Source organism: Botrytis byssoidea (genome assembly GCF_014898295.1).
Source record: "Botrytis byssoidea strain MUCL 94 chromosome Unknown BBYS_006, whole genome shotgun sequence".
Lineage (NCBI taxonomy): Eukaryota > Fungi > Ascomycota > Leotiomycetes > Helotiales > Sclerotiniaceae > Botrytis > Botrytis byssoidea.
This window is the reverse complement of record NW_024065847.1, coordinates 1,111,204-1,129,974: the sequence shown is the minus strand read 5'-3', so window position 1 is coordinate 1,129,974 and position 18,771 is coordinate 1,111,204. Positions and strand designations below refer to the sequence as shown.

The window sequence follows — 18,771 nt, the reverse complement described above, 5'->3', positions numbered from 1 at the left end:
GTATTGATTTCAACAAAGGGGTATGGGGTAGGTCTGTATGTGTACCTACCTATTATATAAGTATGGAGTGAATGTGAATTGAAACGTATTGCATTGATAGATACCTAGGGAGGTAGGTACTTTTAAAGATACTTTGATAAATGATATTGTGACTGTCCATATTTTATAGGACTAGGTTGACATTTGAGATGCGAGAGTAAGCAGGCATTTTATTCCTTTCAGATCATATCGTGTAATCTTGTGACCCATAGCTTAACCGCAATTTCAAGACAAGAAGGGGGGAGGGGGGAAAGGGAAAGGGCTGATGTGAATAAAGGGTGAAATCGTAAATCGTAAATGGGAAGGTGCAAACAATCATTTTAAACGGATCAGATTATAATAAAACATATTGATAATCACTAGCATTGGAGCATTAATTAAATATTCATTGTCTACATCGATTCCCGAAACAACCAAAATACATCCATCAATTTCATACTCCATACGCACTCAACGTGGTGTTACCATTTCAGCCTTCCTTTTCCAGTTGATTTTATTCATGATCAGCTCCTCCCATCATATTCAGCCTTCGACACCTACTTGACTCCTTTCTGTATGATCTAGATACCATACAGATCCTCCCGTACAGATTCCATCCACTTTGCCACGGTCACGGTCACGGCCACTGCTTTCTCCTGCTGTTACTTTCTTCTTATCTTTTTGGGGCATATCTACCTACTTATTACTCACGGCGGTACTTATCACTGATATATCTGGAATATCTGAAATATCACGAAACAAAGCCTTGGAACCAACCCATGACACCTCTTGACATATTTTTATAATGAAATATGTAGGCTTCGTAATACACCAAGCCAAATCTAGGATTTTTTAATTGTCTTTTGATTCGATTAAAGATCTATTTTATTCTGGTCGCCAACTTTACTACCTGCCTATTATTTGCCATCACTCTCAGTATTTTATCACGGTATTTGCAATTACTACTGTACATACCATACCACACATCCATCCACACATCCTCCCTTTCAGAGCCTCATCGATATCGCGTCTCCTCCCTCTGCTACAAACTTAAAACACCAGTCGATCGGATCAAGATAGAGAAGAAAAATAGCATCCAACTCTCCTAAACAAATATGGCATCAGATGCATCCAGAAGGTATGTTTTTTGATAGATGCTTTCTTTCCCCCTTTTTTTGTTTATTTCCTATTTACTATATTGTACTTATTTTTACCCATTTCCCCCATAACTACCGGTACCTTGATACTATTTTGATCTACCTACGTAGACACCTACATTAGCTGTTTTCATAGCTTCCCCTCCCCTCCACAAAAAGCACGTGCATTTTTATGTTATGTATGCTACATGCTTTTTCACTTGACTGGACTTTTTGGCTTTTTGGTTTTTGGCTTTGCTTTCCTGTTCCCGCCGCTTTGCAAGAAAAGATGGGGACCAATTGGGGGACCGATTGGGGGGGGGGGGCAGAATAAGAGCCAGCCAGGTACAGGCAAGGCCCCAAATATTAGAAAGGGCAAAAGGGCAAAAGGGCAAGAGGGCAACCAAACAAAAAAAAAGATACAAGAGGTTCAAGGCAAATTATCGGGAAAGAAAAGGAAAAGGAAAAAAAGACCCAAGATCCCCCTTCCCATTCCCCCCAAAAATCCAAAATAATACCTACCAATGATCGCAAAGTAGGCGCTAGGTAAGGATTTGGATTGGTGACAGTATCGCGCTTTACAATTTGCCGATAGATTTTCGCGTTTTTTAGTTGCTTTCACGACAGATTATTACTACACTACATGCCTGCCTACCTACTTCGTACTATTTCGGTCAATATTTCATCACTTGTCTTTTTCTTACCTTTCCTTAACAATTGACTTTCGACAATTCTTCTTTTTACGACATATACTGGATTCTGGATTTTTTTACTAATTTGTTTTTTTCTTCTCTCTTTTAGATGGCTTGATGAGTCAGGTATTTGGAGCTGTCGAATCAAGGTCCCACCACATTCGCATGTCGATAATTCAAGAGCAATCGATAATATCAATCCCAACATAAACTCCATCAACGTGGCCGCAAATAATACAATGGATACCGCTCTGGAGATGACAAGCCCTGGCCGTAAGGCCAAGCTCGCGGAAACGATCCAATCTATGGCAAACTTGAATAGCAACATCGAGAATATGGAATCACCCATGGATCCGGATGCACAGGCAACAATCACAGACTTTCTCGATTTTACGGAATATCTACCTTCTGATTTGGTTCGGTCATTGGCACTAATCAGTGACCTCGATGAGAAGTATGTCAATGCTTCATCGAACTTGAATGACTTGACAAAAACCTATGGTCACCTCCCCGATCTTCCTGCCGATACGAAACCTGACCCTGTCTCTCTGCGAAAAGATATCTCTACCAGCTTGACTGATGCCCTCGGTGCACGTACATTGGCTTTCGCAGAAGCGTCACATCTGGTTGAGAACGTGGAGAGACATTACAAAAGGGCCCAGAATATATTGGCGAAGCTTCAGACCATGGCAGAAAACTATCCCGAATCTCGAGAAACAAGTCCTGTTCCGCAGAAGCCAAGTTCTCCTGTCGCGAATCGATTGCCAGGAAAATTACTTTTACGAACTGGAAACCCTGATGGTCGTATGCGTGTTCGCAAACGACGCGCGCCAATCATCACTGTTCCTGGTGAGGTCATGGCTCCATATGAGCTTGACTACGATTCTTACGATTCGTACAGTGATGATTCGGAATCCGACGCTGGTCCACCCACACCACGTCGCCAGACACCTGCGAGATCCGTATCAGTCAATCCTAAGATCAAGTTGAAAGTCAAGCCAGCCAAGAAAGAGAAAGTACCAAAAGCCCCCCGGACACCAAGGCTACCTGGAGTTATGGGAACAAACGTACATAGCGCGGTTGCTGGAATATCGACAAGTAACGCACTGGCGAAACTCCAGCCTCCACCACCGGATGCGAAAGCGGGAACCGAAGATGCGCCTTGGCTTCAGTTGACCGCATGGGAGCTTGCGAAGCTCAGAAAGAGAATGAAAAAGAATGCGGTATGGAGCCCGAGCGATACAATGATCGCACGTGAATTAAAACAGTTGGGACGAGGAATTGAAGCGTATCGTACTGCAAAGAGTAAGGCTGACGCTGCAGGACAGCCTTTCGAACAATCGGTACCACCCCAACTCACCGGGAAGACAGTTATCGCGGAAGGTGCTATAAGTGCAGAAGCCTTAGGCACAGAGGAGATACAACTTAGCAATCGTGGTATGAAGCTTAACGAAGCCAAGAAATTAAAAAGAGAGGCAGCCGCAAAAGAGCTTGCCAAATTGGCGGCTGAAGAAGCTGAAGAATCTGTACGAAAGATGACAGAAGCTGCTAGTACAGTAAAGAGCCTTTTTGGGAATCATCCCGAAGAGGAGAAAAAAGAGAAAGAAAAAGAAAAAGAAAAAGAAAAAGAGAAAGAGAGAGATAAAGCTCCTACTAAAACACCTAAGAAGCAGCCAGCATCGAAAAAACGAAAACGCGAGTCTACAATCGAAGATGTAAAGGCGAATAGCGAGGCAAACCCACCAAGTGTAGATGGCTTAACTGACACGAATGACACTCAAGGGGATAAAGTGAATGAAGTAGATTCTTCGAAATTAGGTAAGCCTCAATTCAAGAGAACGAAGACTGAAACCCCGGTTCCACCCCCTCATCCCATCATCACAAATGCCACTCCCCGCGCAACCCCTGTGCCAACTTTGGAATCTGCCGTATCCGTGGCATCTTCCATTGCTCTATCAGTACCAACTACAGATACACCAATCAGTTCTACTCCGGTTGCGTCAGTAACGGCTACATCACCACCAAAGTCCTCAACACCAATTCTTCCTCCGGGTGCGGAAAAGAAGGAGGCCAAGAAAGAGGCGAGAAAAGCAGCGGTGGTTGCTAAAAAAGAAGCCAAAGAAGCCGCCAAAGCAGTTGTGGAATCGGAATTGGCAGAAAAGAAGGAAGATCAAAAAACGGAAAAGCTAGAGAAGACAACTAACACACGTGCCACTCGAAAAGCAACTCCGGTTGCTCAAGTAATTGAACCCACTACACCACCAGTATCAGAACCTCTCCCAGCTAAAAGACCAACATCTTCTCGTGGCAAAGCAGCCGCTGCAAAGGAAGCGGTAACTGCCGCCGCTATCAAAGCAGAAGAGCCCATCTCTGCAGCTCCTATGCCAGCAGTATTAGATCGCCCTAGACGCACTAGCACAGCTCGTAACACACCGGCACCAGAAACTCGTCAACCGAGCAAAAGAGCAAAAAGGCCGGCTCCAGGTGTTGTAACTCTTACTACAGAAGGTGGATCTACTGCTGTAAGCGTTGGCAAGAGACGTGCTGCTCCACGCAAAAAGGCAGGACAGAAAAAGGAGAAGAAAGATGGAAGAGAAGGCAGTGCGGTTCAAGAAGTTTTGGACGAGGTAGATGATGATGGAAATTTGATCGATCCAAACGAACAGAGGTATTGCACTTGTAACCGGGTTAGCTTTGGCACGATGATTGCTTGTGAGAATGATAATGTGAGTCTTTCTTTCCACAAGAGGTCCGTGTCTTGGTTTGTATTGAATATGGAAGAGAGGAAGGGAAGGGAAGCAATAGAGACTGGCTGAGACGAGACGAGACTAATGATTAATTGATTGATAGTGCGAGAAAGAATGGTTTCACTTGGAATGTGTGGAAATGACGGCTGTTCCTCCTAGAACCACTAAGTGGTATTGTCCGGATTGTAGGATTATTTTGGGAATTGGCGAGAAAGGGGAAGTCAACGCTAGAGGGAGGAAAAGGTAATGGGTGGGCTGGGATAATAATGGGTGGTAGCTTTGCTGATTGGCTAATTAGCTAATATGGAGTTTACAATATGGCTGGCTGGTTTGATTGATAATAATGACTTTGGGAATTGGAATGATTGCATACTTGCTTGCATGCAACAGAGGCGATGGGTCATGAATTCATGATGTTTTCCTTACAATCTTGGTTCGGAGAGTGTATGATTATGTATGTATACTGTATGGATGGGAGATAAGAGATGGGAAGTGGGTAGGGTGATTTTGTGATCCTCTGTTCAATTTGCTGGCTGGCTGGCTACTGGGTTGGTTGGTTGCCTGGCTGTCTGTGTGGGGACGTATGTGTATCAACAACTAATATCATATGTACAAGTGGATAAATGGGGAGATGTAATGGAGGTGTATTTAAATTGTAGTGGATATCGCATTCCACGCCTCTGCTTATATTATATGTATTTTATTTATGTATTCTGGTATGATACCAGCAGCACCATCTTGGTATTTCTCTTTCATATCAAATAAATCCAGGAACCTTGATATTGAATTTCTCTCCGTTGATTCCCCAGCGCGATATGGATCCGCCGCTTCCGAAGAGGAGATCGAGTTTTTGTTCGCGGTGCCAGATGAATTTTTTTTTGTTTTTGTCGGGTAGGGTTTGGATGAAGTACTGAGGGTTGGTGGGTGTGTTAGATTTGGTGTTGTGGGTTGATGGATGGGTGGATGGGTGGTTTATGTTTGGGGGTTTACTTTGTGTTGTGTAGAGAAGAAAGGAATTCGAGGCGAGGCGGAGGTTAAGAGATGCAGAGGGCAGAAAGGATAAAGGTAGGACAGGATGGGAGAGCGGAGGGGCTGGGGGGGGGGGGGGGGCACGTAGGAAAGGGAAAGATAGGTAGATAGGCAAGAGAGGAATAAATACATACCAAAACTTTATGTTCAGGAATCCATTCCTCGTCCATGGTATCGAGTTTCCAGTCAGAAGCATTTTTGAACATGACGCCAGCGTGGCGATCGCGATAGCCGATCAAGTGGTTTTCGATGGAGTAGGAGGGGTCGTGGAGGAGACGGTGGAGAATATCTTTTGCGGTGCGGAGGGGAGGGGACTTTTGTGTGGGGAGGGGGAGAGGTGTTGGGGTTGGGGTTGGGGTTGCAGAGTGAGTGGGGGAGAAAGTTGAAAGGGAGGTGTTGGGTGGAGTGATGGAGGGGGGATAGAAAGTACGGGTGCTGGGTCGGAGATGGAGATGGGATGTTTCTAGGAATGAGGTGTGGATGGTAAAGGATAGATAGCCTTTTTGATTTGGGGGTGTGGATTTCTCTTTCTGGAGTGAGGAAAGCCATTTTTCGAGGGCGGGATTGAGATCTAGGGAGTCGATATTGGTCAGACCGAGGAGAAAGCATCCTTCGTAGAAGGGAGACGAATCATCTGCTTCTTGATCGACTAGGGGTTGGGGCCATAGATGAAGGATTAAGGGTGAAGATGACGATGTAAGGTTTGTTAGAGCTATAGAGGGGTTATTAAAATCGTATTTTGGTTTATGGAAGAGATGAGTGGATGATGAATGGGTGGGCGGATGGGTTAGTGGATATACTTACAGCTCCTCAATACTACCAATCTATCACGAAGCATATCCAACCACCTTTCACATTCCAGCGAGGAAGTGCCTGAATATACGAAATCTATTTGAATGACATTTTCACCCACAACTTTAGCCGGCACATCTTGTTGTTGAATACTCGCGAGAAGATTTTTCCAATATAAGAAATGGTGATAACTTTCTGTGAGGGTACTTTCGATGATGGAATGCATAAGCTGGAATTTTAGGTAAAGAAGTTCGAGGGTCGATCTATCTACATTTTGAAGATGGTAGAGATTATAGATGTCGATCCATTGAGTGAGCTGGTTTCTTTGGTGTGATGTTAGTGTCCATATGGTGATAGGCAAAGGAAAAGAAATTTACTCGGTTAGATGTTCATTTTCATCGTTGAAGAGACCGGTACCACATTCCATGTAATAGGGTGTTAGGTCGATTTCTGGAACTTTTCCATAGTAGGTGAAAAATTCACGGATTCTGGTTTCAAAATCGAGCTTCTCTTGGGATGATTCTGATCTGATGCCAGACGAGAGGGAGGCAATTATTGAATTTTCCCATTCTTGATCCGTGGTGTCTGGAGCGTTGGGTTTCACATAATGTTGTTCGGAACCTGATGATAATGCATGTTGTAGAAGGGCGATGATGGAAATGGAAGTAAGATTTCCCATATTAGAACTTCCATAGAGTCCTTGAACCGTTGCCCAGGCTCTGATGTAGTGGTAGACATGGTGTAGAGTATTATCTATTTTGACTGTATCATGTCAGATTGGCATTTCTAAGTCATATTTCTGCGGAAATGTGGCGAATGGCCAAGAAATGGAGATGAAGTTCTGAGAGGGGTTAAGTCAGATAGGGGCTTACACTTTTGAGCGAAATCGGTCAACCAAAGAATTCTAATGGCTTGTTTTGACAACCATTCGTCACAGTATTGGAGGGCCGCTAGTGGAATACTTTGAGGCAAATCATCATGGCTATCCGATGTGTGAGCAATACTAAATGTTCGAACAGCCGTTGCATGAGTGGAGATTCCTTCGATAGGTATCTAAGGGGGCACTTGGTAACATACATTCTTCTCACAAATGGCTCACAACAGCCATAACTAACCTCAAAGACGAAGCTATTGATCCGTATAATAAAGACCGGATGTGCGCCTGGCTGAATCGATAACACAGCAATATTCGCATCCGGATACTCAACTTGAGCCTTTTGGATTGCCTCCCAAAACACTTCTATAAACAAACTTGCCGAAATGGTTCCAAAAACCACGCATTCCAATGTTTCGTTTCTTGCCGTACACTGTATGGCGTGGCTTTCAGTAGCAAAACAGACAAGCTTTGGAAGGGCGCCAATGCGAGCACAACGAGCACTTGGAATACCTCCTTGATCTTGGCTATCAAGGTCCTTCTCTGGACCCGCAAGGCTTGGATCCAGAAGTTTCTGCAATGTTTGGAAAGCTAGATTAGCTTTTTCCCACCATCCTGGAGTGGGGACGTGGAATTGGTCTTGGAAGTATTGCGTGAGTATCAACTCCTCATTATTTGTGTCGTCTGCCATGGGGAAAGTGTGGAGGAGGGTAAAAATAGCTCGAATTGTTCAGAAATAGAGATTAATAGGTTTGAAGGGGAAGGAAATGAGATCTGTGTACAACAACTATTGTTTGAATGATACAGAAATAGAAAGAAAGAAGGAGCTTTTTGTGTCTTATTCTGATTTGGGGATTCGACAGAGAGTTTGCTTTGCCTTTAACATTTTTGGAGTATATTTGCTACCTTACCTACACATCAGTGCTTACCTTCAAATCTGCCTTGGTGGTTCCTCAATTGACGGATCTTGCAGCATTGAATATACGAGAAGAGTCATCGTCGCCAGTTTCTCTCCAAAAATGAAGGATGTGCATCTTTTATTTCGGCCAGTGAGTCATACAACTTTGTACGTACAATCAAATTTGCAATACAAATTGAAGGGCATCGACATTTTCCTTTGCAGACTTGCAGTACTCCTCCGTCTCCGTCGGCGATCAGATAATTGTATGAATAATAATAGAACATGTGGTGAGCAAAGATATACTTGATTGGTCAGTTACACAATCATCGAACTCTGGAAGGGAAATGAAAATAAAGAGAAATAAATTGGCATTAGAGTGGAAAAGCTTGGTGAATGGGCGGAGGAATCAAAAGATTTGTGGGTGGCCAAGGTCTGGGCAGTACGTAGGAGAGATTTTATGGAGAAATGATTGGTGATAAGGAAAAACATCTGAGCACACAGAGTCTGAGAGAGTATACCCGTCCGAATAGCCAAAAGACAGTGTTTCATAAGTCATTCAGGTATGCATATTTATTATGAATGACCAGGTATACTCCGTGTGGCCATGGTATGTATGCCCCATGGTATGTAGGTATGTATGGAGACTCCGTCTTCGTACATCCATCTGCAGTATTGGAATGGAATATGGGGATATTTAAATTAAAGCGCTCAGTCAGTCAGCTGGAGGTACAAAAAGGGGTGGATCATCCCACCCCGCATAAATGGAAAGAAAGCTTGAGAGAAATGAGTTGATGATTTGCCGATACCTACCTACTGTTTCTGTACTCCGTACTCTCATCTCATCAAATCAAGTGGCACTTTGTTCCACGGAATCTGACCATTTTAGATACACGGAGTTTCCATACGGTCTTCTCAGATGTATGATGGTGACATACTCGTATCGATACGAGGCAAGCTGACATGTTAGCTGATGGCTGGTCGTCTAACGGAAGTACTACTCGAGTCTGGCATAGTATGAAAGGCGTCTTTGAGAAATTTGAGGTTGAGGAATTCGAGGCATTTGAGGCTTTGCATACTATACGTAATAAATAATGAGAAAGGATGGTACGATGTACTCGAATTACATATAAGACCTCAAGTGCAACCCCACTGACTGCATTATGATCCAAATTGAATCTCTAATACCGTAATATTACCTACTTTTTATACCGTGGCTAGATGCAATTCACTCTCTAGTTAAACTCTATCCATATCCATAGTAGAGATATCCAAGGCAAAAGATAAATGGTATGGTATGCAGTCAGTCATCAGCCATACAGTATCGTGAAGCTTATTAATAAATGTAACCGAACACTTACCTAGTACATACATGCGTACTGTATACTTTTTTGCTTCTCTACATAGTAGAATCAACTATCGGACTAATAAGCACTTGGAATCCTTTTCTACATCATACATACCATCATACATACCATCATACATACCATCATACCATCATATCATCATACCCTCCATCATACCTACACCGTACTCAACCTGATACATTAACCCTTTTCTTCCAAAATTCACTTACATACACATGGTGTGACGGTCATCTCAGATTGAATCATCTTATGAATATGAAACTCTTAATGAGTATAAATCAAAAAGGTAAAAGGAAATGATAAGATAAAAAAGGTCAAGTTTAGATGTAAGAAAAACACAGCCCAAATACCAAGAGAATACGCAGATAGCCAAGTTTCTCCGATCTTGGCCTCGGGGCGCAATTTCTTGGGTTGAAAATGCTCAAAAAAATTATTGGCAATTTTGCAATTTTTGCTTACTGCCTATGGGCATTAAGCTTAGATTTTGCTCATGTTCCTTCCATACACGCCAAGATGACTCAGCCAATCAAATCATCAACTCAAGTTTGATCCGAGTGGAATGCCAAGAGACTACGAGTGGAAGCTAATCTTAATACGGTCGCCAAGAGCTCTTGCCAAGATTTGGTCCCGCCCACGGATTCCGTTATTCTTACAAGAAGGCACCAAGATCCTCCCTTTGCTTGGAGAACTCTTAAGACAGACACAATTTCGAAAGAATAAGAGTTTCCTTCTTTCTTTGACTTCAATTTGCCATCAATATTTTATCAAAACGTTGGACTCTTATCGATTTCGTTGCTGTTAGCAATCTGATATTGATACAGCCAAGGCCCCATAACTTTTTGGATACATTTATTTCCTTACACAGTTTAGTCTGTGAAAGGCTCATTTAACCGACTATTCTTCATTGGTTGATCTGATCTATTGGATCTATTCCCAATTTCACGATGTCTAGTCAAGACCAGCAGCAGCAGCAGCAGCAGCAGCAACAAACTGCACAACCTCAGACTTCGACAGCCTCGAGTTCCAATGCAGAAGCCACTTCCACAGTAACTCCATCAATTCAACAAAATGTTGTATCTGATGACAGTTTACTCTGTCAATGGGAGAAATGTTCTGAAAGATGCCCTACACCAGAAACTTTATTTGTATGTTTGCCTTTTGTTTCCGTCATGCCAATCCAAAGTCTTCATACTTATACTCTCTATCTTAGGAACATATCTGCGAGAAACATGTTGGTAGAAAAAGTACCAATAACTTAAACCTCACTTGCGGCTGGAATTCATGCCGTACTACTACTGTCAAACGCGATCATATTACATCTCACATTCGTGTGCATGTTCCACTCAAACCTCACAAATGTGAATTCTGTGGAAAGGCATTCAAGCGTCCTCAAGATTTGAAGAAGCATGTCAAGACTCATGCCGATGATTCCGTTCTATTGAGATCTCCAGAACAACCTGGTGGCCCAAACGGAGGATATAGACAACCAGGTGGTAAAGGTACGTAAGGGCGCAAGTTGCCTTCTGTTCATACAAACGTCTCTAACTCTTCTTATGTAGTAATTGCTAATTTGCAGCACCTCGCAGCAAACCCCATGGGTTATTATGATCATAATGCTTCCATGCACCCTGGTTCCGGGATGTATGGCAATTCGCATCATGGCGGTCACAGTGGATATTATGCACCTGCCCATCCTCCATCATCTTCATATGGAGGAGGCCCAGGCTATTACCAGATGTCTCACAACCCTGACCTTGGTCAACATGCAGCTTGGGATGAGAAAAAGCGAAATTATGATAATTTGAATGACTTTTTCGGTGCTGCGAAGCGTCGTCAGATTGATGCCAATTCTTATCAACAAGTCAACCAAAGGTTGATGGCATTACAAGGTATTCCTATCAGTGGAGGTGGAGCTATCCATGATTACATTCATTCAGCACCTCAATTAGTTCCAATTGATGGCCATGGAGGTCACGGAGGTCATGGTGGTCATGGAGGTCCTATTCCACAACATCAATATTCCCTCCCTCTACCAAACTTGAGGACCAAGAGTGATTTGAATTCCATTGATCAATTCTTGGAGCAAATGCAATCTACAGTCTACGAAAGTTCAAATGCAGCAGCAGCAGCTGGCATCCATCAGCCCGGTGCTCATTACACTCACCAGTCTATTAACTTCCGTCAAAGTCACTCACCACCACAAACTCATATTCACAACATTGGTTCAATGGCACCACATGTTTCGACTTCTTACGCTTCAGCACCAATGACTGCCACCCACTCATCTCATTCATCTGGTACACCAGCTTTAACACCTTCCTCAAGTTCCGTTTCATACACTTCTGGCAATTCTCCAATGTCCTCAAGTGGATTATCTCCCATCTCTAGACACAGTTCTACATCAACTGCAGCATACCCTAATCTCCCTGCAGTATCTCTCGGATACTCTCCACATCACTCAGCGACTGCACCAACATCTACCCTTGGCACAAACTTTGATAGTGATCCTCGTCGTCGTTACTCTGGTGGTGTACTTCAAAGAAGTGCTGGAGGACTCAACTCTAGCCAATATCGCGAGTCTATGGAGACCGCTACCATTAGCTCTCCATCACCATCTCCAAAAGAAACAACTCCCCGCCCTGAGTCTATCGTTCAAACTGATGTCACAAGTAACATTGATCCCGCTCTTTCTGTAACTTCACCTACAGTCAGATCAGTTGATACTCTCGAAAGTGCTCGCGATAGAGCTGAAGAGGCATGGATCGAGAACATTCGTGTCATTGAAGCTTTGAGAAGATATGTCAGTGATCGTCTTCAAAATGGAGAGTATGTCAAGGATGAAGAAGACACTTCTGCAGCCGATGTTGATATGAAAGAGATCCCAACAAAGGCTGAAGAGAAGCCAGTTGAGAGCTTGTATCCCGTTTTAAAAACAGATGATGATGATGAGTAGTTGATTTTTGAGTATCATGAGGTTGTATTGATCGGGTGGAGTTTTCTTGGGATGGTTGGTTGTTATATCATGGGCTGAATTACGCTTCAATACAATTATATCATAGGGATAAGGTGGCGCTGGTATGGATGGAGTACGAAGTTTATTCAGCACATTAGTTGCTTGCTTGCTTTGATCAAAATACGGAGAATGATACGATAGTGCAACGGGGGGCTTTCTGGGGGTTTGATGAATGGAATAGCCTTCTCATTAAATGGAATGTAGTATATGGTTGAATCAGTACATTATAAACTCTAAATTGTGCCTATCAATATTTAAAGTGATTCAACATTTAGCTTGCATGTCTGTGCCGTCGAATGTTTATGATGAGATGAGATCTACTCGGGCCCGTAAAGCACCCCACATTTCAAGCATAGCTCCCCGAAGCATCCCACCTTGACAGCATCTGCAGAATATATGTTTGTTACTTTCTCATCACACACTATACATTGTTTTCAAGGCATCTCATTAATTCATCATCATCTCATCATCAGTAGTTAGCAAACATGTCGCAACATTCATACAAATCGGAATATCCACAAGGGGTTGAAGTGGATGAGGGGATTAGAGAGTTTTTTGAGGCATTTTATAAGTTGAGTGATACGGAGGAAAAACATGAGGAGTGAGTTGAGCTTTTCTTTGGTTCTTTTGTTCAGAGAGTTTTGGAGAGGAGCTGGGTTAGGGATGGGAGTGGCGAGGAGCGAACAGATGTTTCTCTTTCCTCTTGAGAAGGAGCTGGGTAGAAGGAGTGGGTGAAAGAGGGGCTCGAAAACTTCGGGTTTCAGAGGCTTGAAGGTTTGATAGCGTTATGATGTAGGAAGGATGTGAATGGAACTTTGAGGGTGGAAAGGAATGAGGTTGATATCCTAGTATTGGGGGACTGGACGGAAAGCGAGAATTTGAGTGATGGAGAATCCTAGAGATGCAGATGGACGGGTTTTAAGTTGATGGAGTGGTGGGCCAAAAGGATAAAACTAATATGTGGATGCGTCGATAGGTATGCAAATCAATTTGCTGAAGATGCGGAGGTAGTCATGGGCATTAAGAGGGTTCAGGGGAGGGAGGGTGAGTTTTGACTTTCGTTTTTGTTTTGCATTCTTTGGTGTGGATGGTGGAAAGATGATAGGAGAGGAGTCTGGGGGCTCACGAGATTTGGAGGATTGGGCAAAAAGTGCTTTCTTGCACGAAATGAGGTTGGGCGAGTAGAAAGGGGAAAGGGGATAGGACTTCGAGGCTTGATAAAGAAAGGAAAAGGCTAACATCAACCCCTAGAAATTCTCGCTTTCAGAAAGGGCATGTGGGAAAAGGTAGCTAGTCGTTTGCATACGGCGCACAAAATCTTTCCTTTTGGAAAGGGATCCACGGAGGTTATGTTGTTTGGAGTTGTGGCTGTGAGTTCTTCCTGTCTACTTTATGTTTTACTGTTTCAGGGAGTCTGCATTGGAGTGAAGGGAGTGAGTGGGTGGTTGGGAGGGCAAATTACCGAAGATGTGTGCGTTGCGATGCTAATACTTTGATGATATAGTATGGATTGAAAGATGGAAGAAAGGCCGATGTAAGTCTCAAAACTTATCTTATAGCTATGGATGATATCGTGCGGACGTATACTCATATGTGGAATAGGTTGAATGGGCCGGACGGGCCAAGATGGTTCAGGAGGGCGGAAAGTGGAAATTGGGATTTTATCAAGTTTATTTGGTGAGTGCATTTATAGTTGTCATTGATGCAGATTGAAGAAGTAAAGAGAGAAGGGGATTGATGGCTGACGAATATGTGGTAGGATTCGGCTGCTGTACAGAATGCTAAATAAGATTGAAAATTCGAAGATGGATGGGAATTTCGGATAAGTAAGGGGGTTTATGTAGATTGATATAAGACTTAACTATGGTTGGACGGAATCAATCTAAGTTTTATTCCGAGCTTCTAGTTTTGCCAAACATATCTTACAAGCATTACCAATTACCAAATCCAAGTAACTATCGTCGTTGTTTCTTATTTCGTCAACCATGATATTATTGACACATATTCTCTCCATCACTCAATCAACTTAATGGCCTCCTCAAAATTCATAATATCATCCGCACTCTTCGCCACTGCCCCTCCCTTCACAATCCCCTCCTTATCCACAACCCAACTCCCACTCGTCTGCCATCGATTTCCACTCTCCGTAGGTCTATTCCATATTTTCTCTTCGCGCCCAAGCTTAAAGACGGAAAACATACTCCAGGGATTCAGTACGTGCCAGGCGGAACTAGTGCCTAATCCCCATTGTCCGTAGATTTCGCGATCAGAATCAACAATTACTTGGACGGGACCGGCGCCGCCGAGCGAGTCGAGCCAGGTCTCAGTCGAAGATGATGTGGAATGGGAGATAGCTATTATGTTGATATTTGGGTGGGAGACAGCGAGATTGCGGAGAGTGAGGAAGGTCTTTTCTGCGAACTGGAGAGGGGAGGGGTTAGCTATGGGTTGAATTGTGGAATTGATTTCAGAAGAGGGGAATTATCTTGAGGGATACATGGAGAGTAAGATGCCTGAAGCAGTGTATATGTGAGAAAACAAAACTAGAAACTTACCGGGCAGCCGCAATGTCTGAGGAATGTGATAATAGTAGGGTTTCCATTAGAATTTGGGAGTGGAAGTTTGGATGATGAAGGTGCTTTGGAATTGATTTCTGGAGGTGATTGGACGTCGATTGGAGATGGAGAAACCCATGAATTGACTTCTTGTTGGAAGGTCATTTTGATATTAATATGTATATGTGACTGTTGATGTAGCTGTTGATATTGACGTTCTCGAACAATCGGAGAAAGGGAAGCGACAGGATCATATCGATGATTTCATAGAGGGGAAAAAGCTTCGTGACGTGGGGTAGCTTTCTTGTGCATGGGTCTCTTATCTTATCGTAATCCCTGTCGTCCTGCCTTGTAAGGTTAGTAATGTATCAGTATCAAACAATTTGATCTTGGGAAGATTTTCCAAATTCCTCCTTCTTTCGAACATCACCGGATACCTAGGTAGATACCTTCATTGTATGTTGATCTGACAGTCCCGAAGTTTGACATTCATATACACTAGGTAAGCTGATTATGCATTAAACTTTATCTTTCATGCGAGTGCTGAGCGATAATCAAAGCATACCATTTCCATCGCCACAAGAGGCTGTGACAACTTTGACAGCTGTCAATACTCAGAGCACTGGATACCTTTTCGGGGGAAAACCGTGGAAATAGTAGAATATGCATGAAGTCATTACCCTTCAGTTGGGACAAAAGAGTAATTACCTTGCTACCCATTTCTGGAACACTCAGGTAACACTACATCTTTTTCCAGACTTATCAGCGTATTTTGACCCGTTAATAGGAATCATACTTTACGTATTCGGCAGATCAAGAATCTCTCATTGATCATGATGTTCATTTCAGACCTGGTATTGGAGCTGATGGTACTGAAACCTTCACTCCAAGAACTTTGATATATGATCTGAAAGGGGGGTTTGGTTCTTTAAGAAAGATTAATGCTTTGTATCAAATAGATGAACCAGTTATTACTGATGGATTATGGTAAGAAGTCCAAATGTATCGTTAGGGAGTCGAGAATTTTGCTGACTATAACTTCATTTCAGGAATGGTCCAGCTGTAGTTCAACGGCAAACGGCCATCCAGCAGAGTCCATATCAACAAAGTTTGGAAGAAGGTCTCGAACCACCAAAGCTCACCTCAGAATCGGTGCGATATTGGTCAGACTTCAATCGTGTCTATTATCATCCAAGGTCAATAGCTCAACTCAATGAATATGAATTGAATTCATCTTTGATGCCATTCGAAAATTGGGATGCTGGTGAAGAATTATTCAGTTCCTTAGACAAAGAGCATGATTTGTTGGATCGTGATCTTCGACCTTTCGCCGAGGAAGCTGATCATATGCAAGGCATACAGATAATGGGAGGCATTGACGATGCTTGGGGTGGTTTTGCTGCTCGATATATGGATCGCTTGAGAGATGAATATGGTAAGACCACGATATGGTTCTGGGGTTTGGAAGATAATATCAAGGGAATACCCCGAGTAAGTTGTGGTGAGCTGAGGTGGAGTTTATATCAGTACTGATTTTGACAGGAAAAACGGTTCTTGAAGTTGTCGAACACGGCGAAGTCAATATCGGAAATCATTCCACAAACGTCCCTTTTCATTCCAATTACCCTACCATCGACACGTTTGCCAGACTACGTCAAATTGGACGCGAATTCTCCATGGGAAGTTTCTGGCTTGTTATCTTCCGCGATGGAAAGCATGACACTACCTTCGAGATTAAAGCCTCAAAACGGTACAAGGCAGACTTTGGACCAATTGGCAAGCACATTGAATGTCAATGGCAACCAGAATATTGCGAAATTACGCATGTCAGTTAAACAAAAGTCTGAGGCAGTAATTAATGATCTCATTCATACAGGAACGAACGGGCATTCGCAGGCCACAGATACGAGGGTTACTTCAGCAAGGACTTCGAGTCGTGGTGAGGATGTGCCCGTGGAAAATGACACTGCCAATTTTGATATAGGCTTCTTTCCCACAGAAACAGGAGAGCAATTTCGCGGTCCTCGGAAGTCCGGCAAGGTTCATGTATTTGGCCAAGTTGAGAATTATAGAGGAAATGAGGAATACGATGAGGAAAACGACAGAAATGATGAGGGTCGTGAACGAGCTCTTAGAATTGCTGCCAGTCTTCCATTGCTTTCAAAGTGAGTAGCCCTCTTTATTATATCTTCACTTTTCTTACTGTATTCTTATAGGACATATACACCATTATCCTTTCCACTTCTCGATAGTTTCCCTGGCATCTTCAACCATGAAGATGAGAACATCAAGAATCTCTCAACCAGCACATCTCTTTCGACTGATACTTCTGTGGCCCTGCGGATCAAAAGCCTTCAGCAAATAGTAAATAGAGCTATTGGCATGGATGAACGAGAGGCGCTCAGTAATTCTCTTGGCGAGATCGCGGAATCGTATGAAGAAGGTTGGGATAGTGACACCGACGACGATGATGATTAGTTGAGATGTAAGTAATTACGAATAAGGTAAAGATAGCTTGACTCAATACCACCCTAAGCCACCTAAATTTTTACCACATCAGATTACCTGAACTATGTCCCGAAATTCGGTGAGTCTGCACGACTCGGTGATTTCTCATGCGAACTTTGTCAGCTTACATGTCGGGAAGAAAATTTAACGACTCAGAGCTGTTGGGTGGCGTGTTCGGTCACGGTATTGAGGCCTATTTACAGCCCAAATTATACCTAGCAACGACTGGGTGACAGGTCAACAGTGAAGCGAGAGCGAGAAAAGATACCGAGAAAAGGCTACCAACGGAAGTCCATCATCGCACAATGTCACCCTTCTGCCACATCTCTGCTTTCATTATCTGTTTTCCGAGGCATTCTTGATCGGATCATCGATGCATCTCCCACGCAAAAAATTTGTATCTCATTTGGAGCACAGCAATTGATTCATATTCTAACATATCCTTGATTTTTTTTACCTTGGACCTCACCCCGCCTCTGTTATGCATGACACAGATTTTCAGCCCATCCATATACAGGATCCTAGCAGACAACCTTCCCCGCGTTTGCTAGTAGATCCTAATGCATCTTACAGTCAAATACGAAGAAGCAAGAAGTCTTTCATATGCATCTCGAGATTTGCTCTGGTAATAAAAAGACATGCTCGATACCCTGCGTAGGAATCATTTAGCCGCGAAAGCGGAAGTCAACATACTTCCTATGCAGGGGAAAATCACTCACCAATATTTAAATAAAGGTACAAAAATTGTTGTGTTACCTGGTTTATCGGTACAAAAGCTACCCAAGAAAATGACACACCACGTTTTTTGATTTCGAGAGGCCTCGAGAACGGACAACAGAAAACAAATTTTGTCACCAGGCCTCGCTTTCCCCCGGAAATGTGATTCATGAGGTGGCACCATGTAAGAATACTGTTTATCATGCAAAAGCTCGTGTTCCTTTCTCTTTCATGCATCATAATATTGCTTCCACAGCATTAAGCGACTAGGAACCCATGTTTATGCCAGCCTTTTCCCCACGGCTGCAGCCTCCGAATAGTTAGCGATCAAGTGAATTGACATATGTTTATATACACGAGTTTTTTGTATTACTATACTTAGAGTTCTCATTTCAAAGCTTGGCTCGGAATTGAGAAAAATATTG

At 43.1% G+C, this 18,771-nt stretch overlaps 6 protein-coding genes across 6 annotated transcripts; 4 read left to right on the top strand and 2 right to left on the bottom strand.

Annotated features, from left to right (window-relative positions):
- Window positions 1–1,133: 1,133 nt before the first annotated feature.
- Window positions 1,134–4,895, top strand: EAE97_003789 (uncharacterized protein; the record flags this gene model as incomplete). Its single annotated transcript, XM_038874301.1, has 4 exons — window positions 1,134–1,156; window positions 1,956–4,572; window positions 4,697–4,836; window positions 4,892–4,895. 4 exons carry the CDS (start codon window positions 1,134–1,136, stop codon window positions 4,893–4,895), a joined length of 2,784 nt encoding a protein of 927 aa, XP_038734910.1.
- Window positions 4,896–5,124: 229 nt separating this feature from the next.
- On the bottom strand, window positions 5,125–8,311 carry EAE97_003788 (uncharacterized protein). The gene is made up of 6 exons (XM_038874300.1): window positions 7,492–8,311; window positions 7,287–7,396; window positions 6,792–7,176; window positions 6,427–6,737; window positions 5,757–6,334; window positions 5,125–5,503 (listed from the first exon to the last, which is right to left on the bottom strand). The coding sequence occupies exons 1-6, from the start codon at window positions 7,977–7,979 to the stop codon at window positions 5,351–5,353; spliced, it is 2,025 nt and encodes a 674-aa protein (XP_038734909.1). The 5' UTR covers window positions 7,980–8,311; the 3' UTR covers window positions 5,125–5,350.
- Window positions 8,312–10,233: 1,922 nt separating this feature from the next.
- EAE97_003787 (uncharacterized protein) lies at window positions 10,234–12,506 on the top strand (the record flags this gene model as incomplete). Its single annotated transcript, XM_038874299.1, has 3 exons — window positions 10,234–10,698; window positions 10,764–11,052; window positions 11,113–12,506. Exons 1-3 carry the CDS (start codon window positions 10,498–10,500, stop codon window positions 12,504–12,506), a joined length of 1,884 nt encoding a protein of 627 aa, XP_038734908.1. The 5' UTR covers window positions 10,234–10,497.
- Window positions 12,507–13,051: 545 nt separating this feature from the next.
- On the top strand, window positions 13,052–14,355 carry EAE97_003786 (uncharacterized protein; the record flags this gene model as incomplete). The annotated part of the gene is made up of 6 exons (XM_038874298.1): window positions 13,052–13,167; window positions 13,543–13,610; window positions 13,818–13,936; window positions 14,071–14,100; window positions 14,169–14,243; window positions 14,326–14,355. The coding sequence occupies 6 exons, from the start codon at window positions 13,052–13,054 to the stop codon at window positions 14,353–14,355; spliced, it is 438 nt and encodes a 145-aa protein (XP_038734907.1).
- Window positions 14,356–14,579: 224 nt separating this feature from the next.
- On the bottom strand, window positions 14,580–15,286 carry EAE97_003785 (uncharacterized protein; the record flags this gene model as incomplete). The annotated part of the gene is made up of 2 exons (XM_038874297.1): window positions 14,580–14,987; window positions 15,122–15,286. 2 exons carry the CDS (start codon window positions 15,284–15,286, stop codon window positions 14,580–14,582), a joined length of 573 nt encoding a protein of 190 aa, XP_038734906.1.
- Window positions 15,287–15,784: 498 nt separating this feature from the next.
- EAE97_003784 (uncharacterized protein) lies at window positions 15,785–17,599 on the top strand (the record flags this gene model as incomplete). Its single annotated transcript, XM_038874296.1, has 5 exons — window positions 15,785–15,856; window positions 15,909–16,108; window positions 16,171–16,612; window positions 16,664–17,286; window positions 17,338–17,599. The coding sequence occupies 5 exons, from the start codon at window positions 15,785–15,787 to the stop codon at window positions 17,597–17,599; spliced, it is 1,599 nt and encodes a 532-aa protein (XP_038734905.1).
- Between the last annotated feature and the right edge of the window lie 1,172 nt (window positions 17,600–18,771).